Source organism: Balaenoptera borealis, assembly GCF_965194805.1.
Source record: "Balaenoptera borealis genome assembly, chromosome: 5".
NCBI lineage: Eukaryota > Metazoa > Chordata > Mammalia > Artiodactyla > Balaenopteridae > Balaenoptera > Balaenoptera borealis.
The window spans coordinates 26,079,938-26,094,854 of NC_138862.1; the positions used below are offsets into that span (position 1 = coordinate 26,079,938).

General features: G+C 35.0%; 2 protein-coding genes across 4 annotated transcripts in view; one reads left to right on the forward strand and one right to left on the reverse strand.

Annotated features, from left to right (window-relative positions):
- Positions 1-2,953, forward strand: part of TMPRSS15 (transmembrane serine protease 15) — a 115,760-nt gene extending 112,807 nt beyond the window's left edge. Inside the window, exon 19 of the mRNA XM_082392568.1 lies at positions 438-2,953. Coding sequence (XP_082248694.1) covers positions 438-593 — 156 coding nt within the window. The 3' untranslated portion in view covers positions 594-2,953. The remainder of the gene's footprint in view (positions 1-437) is intronic.
- Positions 2,954-3,044: 91 nt separating this feature from the next.
- Positions 3,045-14,917, reverse strand: part of CHODL (chondrolectin) — a 57,297-nt gene continuing 45,424 nt past the window's right edge. The window contains exons 2-7 of one of the 3 annotated variants that reach the window (XM_082391978.1): positions 12,826-13,135; positions 12,529-12,686; positions 9,056-9,142; positions 7,077-7,179; positions 5,053-5,131; positions 3,045-4,462 (exon numbers count right to left, since the gene is read on the reverse strand). In XM_082391978.1, coding sequence (XP_082248104.1) covers positions 4,460-4,462; positions 5,053-5,131; positions 7,077-7,179; positions 9,056-9,142; positions 12,529-12,686; positions 12,826-13,135 — 740 coding nt within the window. In that variant the 3' untranslated portion in view covers positions 3,045-4,459. The other 2 variants (XM_082391977.1, XM_082391976.1) reach the window with 2 other exon arrangements.

Below are 14,917 nucleotides of genomic sequence, written 5' to 3' on the forward strand. Positions count from 1 at the left end.
AAGCACATAATGTAGAATATTGTCTTTCCACAAAGCCCCTCATAATACTTAGGACATACCTCCTTTAATAAAAGGATTAGCTTTTAACATATATTTTGGTTTGGATGCTCTCAGAGTTGTGCCTGAGAAAATTTCTTGGTACCCATTAAAATGCCATACTTAAAGCAAGGAAGTGCTTGCTATAAGAGTGAATCATAAAAATTACATATAAATTTTGTTTTAGTTGCCATAGTTTCTCTGTGCCCTTACTGAGCAGCGAAAGTTTCTAATTCTTGACCTAGAGTGATGGTGAGAATATTTACAGATGACTTGCAATGGCAATTAAACCATATTTTTGACCTTCAGTTTTAAACTCATTTGCTTAAAATATATAATATATATATATTTATATCAGTTGATCACACATCTACAATTTTCTTTTGCAATTTACTCTTTAGGGGGATTCAGGAGGACCACTCATGTGCCAAGAAAACAACAGATGGTTCCTGACTGGTGTGACGTCATTTGGATACCAGTGTGCACTGCCTAATCGCCCAGGGGTGTGCTCCCGGGTCCCAAGGTTCACAGAATGGATACAAAGTTTTCTACATTAGAGTGTTTCCTAAAGCTAAGATGAAAATCAGGCAGTTTTCCCATTCCACTTTAAGAAGCATGGAAATTGAGAGTTTTGAAAAAGTCGTTTCTAAAAGCCTTGATTCTTTACCTAAGCCACCGAAATGCTGGGGGAAAAAAACAAAAAACTAATCTTTACAATACAAAGTAACTTTAAAATAATAAATTTTGATTTTATTGTGAACAGTTATTCTTTCACAGATATTATTTCCTTTGTTCTTAATCATTATTTTTATCATATTCTCTTATTTAAAGGAATGTTATTTTAAAGCATACACTTAAAGTTTAAGCAAAATTAGGAGAAGCAAAATAAACTATTTGCACAAAGTATGTTATTGTTTAAAATAGACTGTTGTAAATTATCTAATTCCAGCTTAGATCACTATTATAAGAATCTCAATCATTCTTCTGCTTTTCTATCCAAATGCATTTCCAATCCAACTTGAGCACATCCTTAATATTTTCCCCACTTATCAAAAATATTTATTGTAGGCTCATGTCACAGACCTGAACTAAATCGATTGCACAATTCTCTCAAATAAGCTAATTAAACAGCAAAATAGCACAAGTCCATATATCGCCCTTGTATCAAAATTAAAGCTAAATTAACTAATATTGTCATACTTTCATTGGATCATTTTTTACCTGGATTATTCATACGGTCCGTTTATTTCAAGCTAGTGTTTTTTAGGTTTCTAAAAATTATCAGACATATCAAAGAAATACAACTATTACAAATGTGGTTTTTCTCTGATAGATGAGTTACAGTGGATATTTCTAACATGTGCAAAAGTTATTTAGACACAGCTGAATTGCCCACTGGAAGGCCAAAAATGTGGAGTAAATGAATTTGCTCCACTGCTTTAATCTCTTGGATCATTTCCAGAGTAAGTGCAAACTTCAATTTAGCTTACCACACAAAATCTACTGATTTATTCAGGAAGACAAAATTCATGCAAATTAATACAAATGTACACACACACACACACATTCTTGCATGGGTCTATATGGTCCAAAGTAATAGAAGAGAGCGTAAGGTTTCAAGCAGTTGAAAGAAGGGATCAATCAGTTTATATTGGCCTTATGGAAGAAAGGAGACTTGGGCTACACCTGAGAGGAATAGTTGTTACTGACGTACTGAAGAGGCAGTGGGGACCACCGTGTAGGTGGGAAATTTCAGGGAGAAGGGACAGTAGATAATCATGAGTTGTCCTAGCAAAAGACTCTCTCTCTGGGCAATGGTCAGAGAAAGGGAAAACAATACCATATAAAGAAGGTGACATGTACACACTGCTATATATAAAACAGATAACCAACAAGGACCTACTGTATAGCACAGGGAACTCTACTCAATACTCTGTAATGATCTATATGGGAAAAGAATCTAAAAAAGAGTGGATATATGTATATGTATAACTGATTGACTTTGCTGTACACCTGAAACTAATGCAACATTGTACATCAACTATACTCCAGTAAAAATTAAAAATAAAAAAAAAAGAAGGTGTAGCCAGATGATTGAGGACTACAAATTCCTGGTAAACAATCACAGGATTTATTCTTAGGACAAAAATTGGGAGTCCCTGAACACACTATTCTTTTTAAAACCTTTCCAATGACGTGTTCCTAATAGGAAGGATGGAGTGGTTAGGAAGGATGGAACAGCAAGGGTAGGGTGTGCTGTTTGGTTTTATTTCCTGAATATTGTTCTGCAATTCACCTGCCTTTCACAACACTTATTAGAAGTATGCTCTGAAAATACAAATACAACATCGATTCCTTTTTATTTTTCAAAGGTCAGCTTAAGGAACCCTTAGGACAGTCTCTCTACCATCTTCCAATAAGACAGAAGTTCATTATCCCAACTCTAGGAACTTAGGCGTTTAGTAATTGACACCGGAAGAGTAATCCAGCTCTGGATCAAGATAAAAGGCAAAACCAAGTCCCTTCCCCATTGCTTTGCCTCTCCTGCCCTGCAGCTGTTGCAGTTGTGGGTGGCACAGACGATGGGGAAAGCCTAGTCTCCCTCCATCAAGTCCTGACTAGAGGAAGAAATGCATGGTGGGAGCCTGGAGGGAAGAGGTAGATCCCAGCAGCTGGTCTCCTATTCTGCCCAGAAAGATGGGTCGCCAAGAAAAGAAAAGGAAGTGCTAAATGTGGGCAGATCTAAGCTTAGAACGCAGCTGCCTATTTCCTCAGTCTCTGAGCAGCTGAAAAAGGACCACTGCCCACTAATTTCTATTTTGCCAACCAACTGGAGTTGTGACTTGCCTTAGTGAAAGCTCTTCATTATCTAACTGAAAAGATGAGGTTTAAAACAGTCTACAACCATAACTTCCATTCTTACCACACTTAAACAGTCATTTGTTCCCCTATATTATTGCAAACATATCTGTACTTTGTTCACTTAAGATATTGAGACAACACCCATGATCATTCTTCAGAAACAAGAACTTTTTATTTGGTTAAAAGGAGCACAGAGACATTTGAAGACCAGATAGTTACAACTCTCTCTAGAGAAGAAGGAGCCACAGCATTGAAGAAACCAGAAGGTAGGACAGAGGCACCCCAGTTTACTCTCTCAGCCAAACATGAACAATGAACATGTGATCATTGATGCCCTCCAACCCATTTTTATACTAATTCAGTTTCTTTCCTTGCGGAAATGTCAGTGTGCTGTGCTTAACTGCACACTAGTGGTGACCACTCAACTAGTCCCAACTGTAAAACCACCTTATGTGCTGACAGAGGCTAAACGGAGCTAGGAAAAACCTTAGGCAAACTCTGTAGGTATCGGCCTCCAGGGTCAATCCCAGACCCCAAACAACCATCTTTGCTTTGTTGGCAAGGTAGGGGCCAAATCGATTCCAGAACCCTCAGAGAGCTACTTGTGGTTACATAGGCAACACGTGAAGATCTATGATTTATATCGTGTATGCCACTTTTGTTGCTCTAGATTGAGTATATTACTGTTTATACAGCTATTAACAAAGTTATTACAAAATCTGTTGAATTTTAATGCAAAATAATTGTAAGGCACATGTCTTGCACAACTGAAATTAGACAATTCTTGCCTCCAAGTAAAATATTTGACTAGATTTATACCACGGTTAATGAAATAACTTCTTATTTCTGAAGAGATTTCCTAAACATACTCTGACCCAAAGCAGAGAAACTAAAAGAAGATGAGCCATTTCTAGAAAAGGAACTTTTTCTATGGTAATATATTTATGTGTGTGTGAATTCAGTTGACAACAGTGATACATTTCTTTAATCAAAACAGCATGTATTGAAAAATAAACACTGTGAAAATAAATACAAGAACAGTCCATTTTTATCTAACACTTATGTAAAGGAAAAATATTTTGCACACTGTAAATTTCAATGCAATTTACATTACATTAACTAGATTACAACTTATGAAAGGTGAAAGAGACAAAAATAACTGCTTCCAATGCACATACTTCTCTGATGTGTTCATAGCAATTTAATCTGCATGGTCCATCCCATTTACTTGAAGTTTTGGTGCATCCTTTAGCAAAATAAGCATGTCTCACTCCATTATTAGCACAGCGTTATTTTATAAATGAAATAATAAACATATAAAAATTATTTTAATATTTGCCTCAAGGGGGAGCTTACAGTTCATTTTGGACATCCTTTGAGATTTCAAGCCATTCCAAGCTAAGGTTCTGATGCCATTCCTTATACAGATCCAGAATTACAAAACTCTATTTTCTTTTCTGGAGCCAAGTCAATGAATTATTATACTTCCATGCCACTTTCTTTCCTGGTGCTTTTTGAAATCCACAGTGTGGACTGGTGTGGGCTAGTTTTTGTTCTTCCTTTACTGAAAAACAGAAGAAGTAATAAGTTCAATGTCTGAGACTTCTTATCAAACTAGGCATGTCTTGGTTCAACTGGAGATATGTCAGACCCTTATGAAAGCGTCTTTCTTCTCTCACCAGCATACTTTTTCATTCCTACAAAAAATTCTAGATTAATCCAGTATGTGAAGATGGTAATCAGTCTGCCTATCAGACATTGCAGAATTCCTTCAAAGAAAGAAATGAAGTCTTCCTAAACAAGCCTGAGCCATACAATTTTATAATATTACTTAACTGACTTCAATTTAACTGTGAATTTGTTACTAATAAATTACTATATCTAAATGATATGTTTTAGAGATTTGCACCCAATTAAGTAAGATCAATACATCTCTATCTATGAAGTCATCTAACATGAATGGAAAATAAGCCAAGCAAAGTCTATGAAAAACATGAAAGTTTCCTAAATGGTTAAAACGAAAGGGTGGTTAAGTTATTAATGTGGCTTTTGTGTAGCATTAGTATTTATTTTATTTAAGAGTTATTATGAGTTAAGGAAACAAGACTTCTTATTTTGAACATGACATGGAATGATAGAAGCCATCATGTGTACCAGATTGGAATTTAAACTTTCTGCAAGGCATTCAGATGACAATGGAGTTGAGTCTTTGATGAAGTTTCTCCTTGCTTTCCTGGAAGAAAGGAAAAGGGGAGGATCTAAGAGAGAATGAATTAAGCACTAACAGCTTAATTTCAGAGGTAGTCTATGTTGATTTATTTTCTCACTCTGAGAATTTCAAACAAGTGAAAACTCCACAGGTCTTCAAAGTATAAAAACCTGGAAGACTTGAGAATGAGCAGAATCTCCACAACAACACACTATTTGGAAGAAGGAAAACGAACTTCAGAGAAAACTCCAAAAACTGGCACTTCAGTAATGTTAATTTTAGAAATGAGAAGGTCTACATAATTTTTTTCAAATCCTTTTTTTCACACTGATTTGTTATTTACAGCTCTTCTGTAACAGTTTGGCTGGGTTATGGGGGGATTTATATCAAATCCTCGCTCTATTTCATTGTTTTTCATAATCATAAATTTTCTTTCCATCTATAGTCTTAGGAATTAAGGGTAGAAATTAGATATTTACTATTGTCTTTATTCTGCATGAAATATTGAAAAATAATTTTAAGTGTGTTTTATATATATATATATATATATATATATATGAAAGTCAAGAGGACAAAATATGTCACAATAGGTAATATTAATTTGCCAGGCTTTATTTATCATTATTCAAAATGTCTTCTTTAAACAGCCAGTAAATAACAGGTTGGATTCTTTAAAAAATTTATGTGGGGGCTTCCCTGGTGGCGCAGTGGTTGAGAATCTGCCTGCCAATGCAGGGCACACGGGTTCGAGCCCTGGTCTGGGAAGATCCCACATGCCGCGGAGCAACTAGGCCCGTGAGCCACAACTACTGAGCCTGCGCGTCTGGAGCCTGTGCTCCGCAACAAGAGAGGCCGCGATAGTGAGAGGCCGGCGCACCGCGATGAAGAGTGGCCCCCACTTGCCACAACTAGAGAAAGCCCTCGCACAGAAACAAAGACCCAACACAGCCATAAATAAAATAAATAAATAAATTTTAAGAAAAAAAAAAATTTATGTGAACCATTTAGAGTTTATATCTATTTAATTTTTTTTCTGGGGGTTTTTTACTTAGCAATTCTTTAGGGTTCATTTCAGGAAAAGAAGAAGATGAAGTAAAGTCAAAAGAGAAAAATGACTTATTTGCAGTTCCTTCCCTGAAGGAAGCATTCTCTTAATCAGTTTTTATTTAAAACACTTTGACAAAGATGTCTAATTTATTCTAGCAAGCACACACTAATTAAAATCCACATCTTTTCCTTTTTCCTCTGATACATATTTATATTTCATACATTAATGTTTTAGTTTAATTGCCAAACTGACACATATGAAAAAATTTCACCTGTAACTCAAGTGTATGCATAAACAGATATAAAAGAATACTCTCAAGAATCTTGCTGTTAAGACATATCACTTTATTTCAAGATGCCTACTAAAAAGTAACCCATTTTTACCGTTATACTATAGTTCCTATACTTAAAAGATCCTTTGGAAATAAAACAGAAGGCTGTGACTTGAAATTTTGAAAAGGTACTACGAAGTTCACTTACAAAAATCAAGTCTTTCATACAACTTGAGGTCAGGATTGAAAGGTTTAGCATTAATGCTTATATTTAATAAAAAGAGACAGTGTAATATAGTTGCATATGTTGTGAGCTTATAAGCATTCACATTTCAGGTCTATCACACACATTAGCTATGAGACCCAAGGCAAACTGTGTGACTCATCTAAGCCACCATCTTCTCAACTGAAAAATAGAAACAGAAGGTTACCTACTTCATATGGCTTGTGAGGATTAAATGAGATAATTCATAATCCTATAATCAAGGTATATTTTATTAGATTATGTATACTGGATATGTACTGACAGACATGAAAATCAGAACGTTCTTAAGGCAACTTAAAAATACAATTTTATGCTAAATTTTTAAAGAGTCCTGAAAACCTATTTAAAGCTTTTCAAGTTGTCTCTGCATATATGAGTTATTTACCTTTTATGCAGCATCTGGAAACAGCAGGTTCCGAAAGCAACCAGTATCAGTAAGAGCAATGGGATCGTTGGTATAACAACATAGATTAGATTGGGAATTAGTCCTACAAAAGTAAAACAGTCTTAACGTAAAGAGATAGTTGAGGCAGGATTCTGACATTAGAGTTGTATAAAAACTTTCCCAAAAGTTAAGGCAAAGTATAATTATTATCAATAAGATTCCGAGTAACGTTCTTCCCAGAATACTGAATAATCTAATGAAATAATATATTCATGTTTTATTAGAAATTAAAAACAAAATATACTGCATGTTTGCCATGTGCCACTTAAATGTCCATATTTCCAAAACTATTATTAAATCTTCAATTAAGATAGGGACTGGTTTTCACAACATATTAATAATCTCAGTTGTCTTGCTTCATTAATCCTTCTCAGTTATTACTTTGAGAAACAAGTACTGATTACTAAAGAATAATCATGATTAAATTAATTGTTGATTTATTGGATATGTAATTATCCTAACTAATAAGCCCAGTGCCATGATGATATGCATGACTCTCTGAGATTAAACCAAAATATGTAAATATTAAATGATGATAGAGTCATAACCTAGAGACATAAGACTACAGAGGCATAAACACTTGATCTTCGTTAAATTCTAAAATGAATCATCTTTTAATCCTGTTCCATCACATTTGATAATGTTAGGTTTTCTTGGTAAAATAAACAAGTGCCACACTGATGTCCCATACAGCTTAAAATGACTTTATTAAACAATTTTTCAAAGTCATAGGAGGGTAAATATTCCTAATGTAATTATTTACTGATCTATTTAATTAGATTTACATGGTCTGAATGGTTTTAAAATCAGACACCTGAAAGTGAAAAGCGCTAAAGTTTAATATCATGTCCATACAAGAAAAGCAAATTGGAAAACTATGCATTGAGCCAGCAAATTGAAAGCCATCATCATAATTAATCTAAATAATTCTGGTCAAAGTGGACAGCACTTAGATCAAACTCTCCATTTAACTGCACATCATTTCCTTTGTTAAGAGAAGAAAAATTAACTGAGGTCCAGTGATGGAGTATTTTGGGGATAATCTGCCATGTTTTCATCTACTCTTGAGCCTGTTAAGGTGACTGCAAGCATTTTAAGGATTCAAGACACATTTCCTTTCCTTTTCAAAAGACCATCATGATCCTTTACATATAAGAGTAAAGAAAAAAGAAAGTATTTCCTACTCTTTCATGGATTTTGCATCACCTGTGGAAAGATTTTGAGACTTTGGGTCTTTGGCTCAATCTTTACAAAGTAACTAGTATAAATAAATATTCCTGTCCAACTGGCATAGGGCCATGCTAAAACAAGCCCCTAAAGGATCCTAAGAGCAGTTTTTGACTAACATGAGATTTGCTCTGGGATTGCATTTTGTGTCTTTTGCAGACAGTGGTGTGCTGGAGACACTGAGTTGAAAGCTCATTGGACGCCTACTACCCAACCTGCTCTTCAGTGATGTCACTTGGTAGCTTGAAACTGGTCAGGGTGGGAGTATCCACACCACAGAAAACTCAAAGTCTACAAATAAGGCTTTTTTAAGCCCAGCCTACCCCAGCCAATCCCTAAACATTTAACAGTACCCAACTGTTTACAGGCCACTGAATACACCCATTTACATCATAACACCTACATACTGGGGAAGATCCTTATGGATCCAGGTTTTGGCGTTGGATATACTTAGTTTAGTACTAGATACATCCACTTAAGTGAAAATAGAAAGAAAACAAAATAGGTTTTTCTATTCAAAAACTAGCTTAGCATCATTTGTTCTAACCTAGTCCTAAAGTAAATTTCCATAGGCCTATATTTAGTGCACTATTTCACCAAGCAACAAGAAAAGTTGGGGCCAACGCGAAGCAAAGTGTAAAAGTATATTTTCTTCTCTTGATAGGTGAGTTAGAGACATGTGAACTAATTACCTGCCTCAGTAACAACCACGTTTTCATGAGTGTCTCCAGGTTGATTTGTAAAATAAGTCTTTTCTACCGGAGCTGTTGGATTAATCTCTGTAAATAATAAGTACAGTTGTCATACATAATGATAAACAAGACAAATGCAAATGCGGATGAAAATAGAAGTTTATTATAAAATAAAATAAACATTGATTTCTGAAAAACTTCCAGCTAATTCTATTTTGAATTTAAATTTATATGAAATGATCTAACTATAAAGTCAACATTTAATTATCTCTGAATAAAGATCTGGTGAGTCTCTGCAACTTGGATCCACTGGGTGAACCCCTGTAACCCCAAACTGCATTTAGCAATCCAGAACATCTATGCTGATGATAACCTACTACAGGTAATAAGGAGAAAGGAGGTATAAAAGTAGGAAAAGATAGGCAAGAATTGGTGACCATATCATGAGACACTAACTGCGATTCAAAGACCAGCAGGATTATTTCTATACTATTATTGGTGTATAATTTAGATTTCTCCTCGCAATAATAAGCAGCAGATAACTGCATATGGATTGCACCTGGAATTGATGATTCAAGTAAAAATGTTCTAAAGCACATTTCTGTCCCCTACAAACAATGTCATCCTTAGATTTGCTTTCCAATAGTGTCTACTCCTTTAAAAAATAATCATAAATTAAGGCTTGCAATTTGTTTCTTTCCCTGGTTTTATGAGGCAAGATTTCTTCAATTGCCACACACTTGAAAACTGTTGAAATTTCTTACAATGATCTGGTACTGCTCTCTTGCCTAATTTTTTTTTCCCCTAGGGCACTGTTCATTAAATTAATAGTTCAGAGAAAATAAATTGAATTACTAAGAAAATAACCTGTAAATTTGTTTTCATTTGTTCCAAAAATATAATTCTCTGTTTATTTTTGTCAATTAATGGAAAAGAAAAAAACACATGCAGCATCTTACATTAGTTTTAGAATATTAAATCATTTTAATGTCATGTTTACTCTAATTTGGCCACATAGTCTCTATTCATTAGAAGCTTAATCATACACCATCCTATAATAATATTTGTTATTCTTATACATGTATATTACCCTGATACTTTGCCCGACACAGTCCTATCCCACACAGAATTTAGGCACTCTATGCCCCTAGGTGCTCAACTGGTATTTGCTGAATAAATAATACAGATATTATGCAATTTATCAACATAGAACTGGTTATCTTTAAAATATTTTAACAAACTTTAATGCAACTGCTGATTAAGTAACAAAATTTTAGAAACATAATCTCCTATATACTATTTTTAATGTCTAAGAGCAAGAGTACCTAATGTAACTTTACTAAATATAAAAATCAGATTCAGAAGTATCTTAAAATGTCTTTGGATAACATTGATAGACCCAAAGAATAGATATTCAACACACAGAACAGTAACGAAAAAAAAAAAAAGGGTGGAGAAGAGAGTGAGAAAACTCAGAAGTGAATTATTCAGTTTCTGTATAGCTAGGTTAATTTTTTACCACTTTGGATATCAGTAGTCATGCTATTAGACGGTATGCAGGAACAGAAGGTGGAGACTAAGTTCACATAGTACTGTTGGTATAGTTGGAGAATAAAGTTCAAAATAATCAGTGTTATAATTTGTAAATTGTAATTAGTCTCACTACTTGATCCTCCAATCCCCTCACCACTAAAAAGTTAACTACTTACCATCAAAAAAGCACTGACTATACAAGCAAGGAATTTAATCAAACCAACATCCTTCATAAATAAGACACTAAGCTCAAGGAAAGAAGGTTAACTACATAGAAAATATATAAAAATGAAAATATTTAAAGTAAAACAAAGTAGAAAAATTCTATATACTAATAATTCTAAGTACTTTTACACTGTAGAAGTGTACATGTGCTTCAAAAACAAAAAATACATGAAAGAATCTTGTTAAAAAACTATAGGTATTTGAAGATTTAGGTAGACTATAGAAGATAAATGAAAAACTAATTTTATGTCTAAAATGCTCTTCCATGAGTAATATAAACCTAGACTACCTAATACAAAACAAGAGTATTCTGGGGAATAGTGACCTGAATAATGTGGTAAATATGATATAAAATAAAATAAAATACAAAGGGTCACCTAAAAGCTCAAAGAATGAAGATAGTATTGTATTAAGAATACGCTGTAATATACTTTGTTTCATTTAATAGTTTCAAGCACACAGTGTCACAAATTTAAAATATCAAAGAATTTCAACTTCATATTTTTCTAGGAAAAAACTTAAGGCAAAGAACCTAAGTGTGTAACAGATATAGCTTTGCAAAAGCTTCTAGGAGGGTAATGATGCATTTAGCAACCAAGAGGTTTAAAGACTAAACTCACCAGGGATAAATAAAGTAGGCTAATACACTCAAAAACAGGATAAATATAAGAGAAGGGTAAATCTAATCCAAATAATCCCTTGTGCTTTACAGTCTTATGAGAAAAAGAAGACTCACGTAATTTCAACAGAATAATGGAAATAGCAGTACTTGATTGTAATTGCCTTCCACGAACACATGTTATGAGGTCAAGCAGACGGCCCTTGGAAGAGTTCAAATGAAACTTCCAAACACTGAGAAGAGGAAAACAGCAAAAAAAAAAAAAAAAAAAAAAAAAAAATCCTCATAGCCTAAATATCGAATTTGACTTTCTTTGATGATCAAAACGATGAGTTTACATCGTCCTGATTAGTCTCTCTTTTGGTCAGATATCAATTCAGTTGAGTTGTTCTAGTCAAAGTAACTCAAATTTACTATTTCAGCAGGAAACCACACTAGTGTAGCTCAGGTCAATGCGATCTTCCCACGTGCTGCATACGGCAAGAAGTTGGAGACTTCAAACAAAAGCGAACTGCAGAGGCATGTTCCAAAGAATGAGGATCACGCGGAAAACGCGACACACGCCCCTACTTTTCTGCGCCACGGTTCTCTGACTTCCTGACTTTCACTGAGGAGCACAAACCGAGTATCACGTCATGAAATGATAAGCTAATGCCCCAGGAGAATGTTGCTTGCTTCCCTTAAATTCACCAGAAAAATCTAAAGAACTACTGATCAGATGTGTAAACCTATAGGTGCTTTGGTGTCTTATACCTACTTCACACACACTATACTAAATTTTGAAATATTTTTAAATAGATATTTATTCTTCATAAAATCTGTTTACAAAAACACAGTTTGGCCTTAATATTAGAAATAATTATTTTCTCTTAAAAAACCCCTCTGGATGTTTCTAGTTGCTCCCTTCTGTTTAACTCATAGGGCAGTTTGCTTTATAGCCAAGTGTGCTTCAATACTTTGTCATCAAACTGCAAAGTAATTCCATGTTTCACAGCAGAAAACCAAAACGAGCCAAAGGTAGTGAAGGTTAAAGATAACACTTAATATAAGCAAATATGCACAAAATCTGCTCCTACGGACTTACAGTGCTTCCTACCTGGTTCATACTTGCAGATGTAATTGTGCTTCATGTTGCACCTGTCGTCATTCCACTGGTAAAGGTAGGGACCCCCAAGGCCAGGATTGGCTGTTGGCTGATGATACATCACAACACACTTTTCACTTCCACAGGAAGGCTCATCAGTATACCAGTTTCTGCCAAGCACAGAGCAGCAGGAACACATCTCAGTGACTTCGCCTGTTCCATTCTGACATCCTTTACAGATAACAGAAATCTCCCTTTGTCCTTTGCCCTCTGAGTACCCCTCTTTGCCTCCTCAGGAGCCCTACTCACCGGTACTGGGAACTGCTTCCATCGGACCACTGGTAGAGATCTGGGCAGGCACCAGATGTTTGCCCCTCTCCATTTCTCCAAAGCCCTATCCAGAAATCACCATCAGAAATCCCGGTTCCTGGCTTTGTCAGGTTTTGCAACATGCTTTCTATTAACTTCTGTTCTGCTTCATTCTCAAGGCTGAGAAGGACTCCCCCTTCGCTCTCGCAAGCCAGGCGCGCCTCCTGAAAGCTCACTCGGCTGGATAGCTCGTGGAAGTAGGCCATCTTGTAGCAGGGATGTTTGAAATCAGCAAAACATACCTTTTGGCCTGAACAAAAAAGATGCCCGTGTATTGATTATCTGAACTATATTCATAATGCTACTTACTACAAATTAAAATGAAAGAACCAATCAAAACAGAAACAATCTGCCCAGAATGCTTCTCCCACTGAACCATTGCATAAAGTTTATTTTCTAGATTCTTATTTCAATTTACAAAAGCAAACTGATTCCCTAATAAACTTGTAACATAAACTTTTAAACACAGTATATCAAGGAAATTTTTAAACACAGTAGATCAAGGAAATTTTTGAAATTTTGGAAGTCATAATTCTCCTGGCTTAGATTTTGTAAACTGACACCATAGCGAGTGAAAGTAGCTAAAAAAAATATCAGGTATACACAGTAAAGGAAGCTAAAAGGTCAAAATTATGAAATAAGAATCATGATTCATAAAGGAATTATTAAAAACAAAAAAGCATATTTACATAAGGTATCATGAAGTGAATACATTTAAATAATTGAAATTTAAATAAAGTGGCAAATTTAAGGTGTAAATATTTGTTTTTATTGTATATATCTGAGAGCAAATACATTAAAATTGAAAGTTAATAGAAGTCAGAATGAAGGTAACGCTAATAACAAACAATTTATTGGGGACTTCCCTGGTGGTGCAGTGGTTAAGAATCTGCCTGCCAATGCTGGGGACACGGGATCGAGCCCTGGTCCAGGAAGATCCCATGTGCTGTGGAGCAACTAAGCCCGTGTTCCACAACTACTGAGGCCACGTGCCACAACTACTGAAGCCCACACGCCTAGAGCCCGTGCTCCACAACAAGAGAAGCCACCACAATGAGAAGCCCGTGCACTGCAACAAAAAGTAGTCCCCGCTCGCAGCAACTAGAGAAAGCCCACACGCAGCAACGAAGACCCAACACAGCCAAAAATAAATAAATTTTTAAAAACCAATTTATTAATATAATATTGTATTAGAAGTGACAGGTTAATCTTCTAGAGTACTTATAGAATACTCAGAATTTGGAGGTGAAATTGAAAATGTAATTTTTATTTTCACTGGTATTTTAAAGGTTTTTATAAGTTACAGGACTCAGTTTAACCATCTATCCTGATATCTATTAATGATTTTAGAAGTCACTATATAGAGAATATAAACTTGTGTCAAGATATTAAATGGAACCACAAGTGAAGCTTAAAATAATTCTTGAGACCTCTTAATGAAATATCACCTTTTATTATCAAGCTTCATTGCTGTGACATCACTATACTTCTGCTCAGTCTACATCAGTGAAGACTTAAATACATAGGCAATGAAAGTTTGACTTAAAAGAGCTCTTAAAATTGAATTTCACATACCTCTAGGAATTGAGCACAATGAATATTCCTAATTACTTAGTGACATAACTACAAATATGAATAATCATATTGGGTCATAATACAGCCATATATATAACAGGGATATTACAGTGTACAGACAGGATTTAGCAGTGGAATTCCTATTGTTCCACCATTTACACCTGCCTCTTTTTACCACTAAATATGTATGCCAAGATTATAGACGCAATCTCCAGAACAGTCACGCTGTTTTGTTTTGTTTTTCATTAGCTTCCTTGGTTCACCTCTGATCTCTGCTGTCAACTTTAAAACCTGCCATGGATCCCTCTCTGTCACTAACCCCAGCCTGCTGTCCACAGCTTCCACTACCCTTTTAGTCTCTCTGATTTCAGCTTGAGGTTTGACCTTGCAAAATAGACTACCTAGTATTTCATGTAAAATTAAGGCAAATTCATTCATGCTAAGAAATCAAGGCATA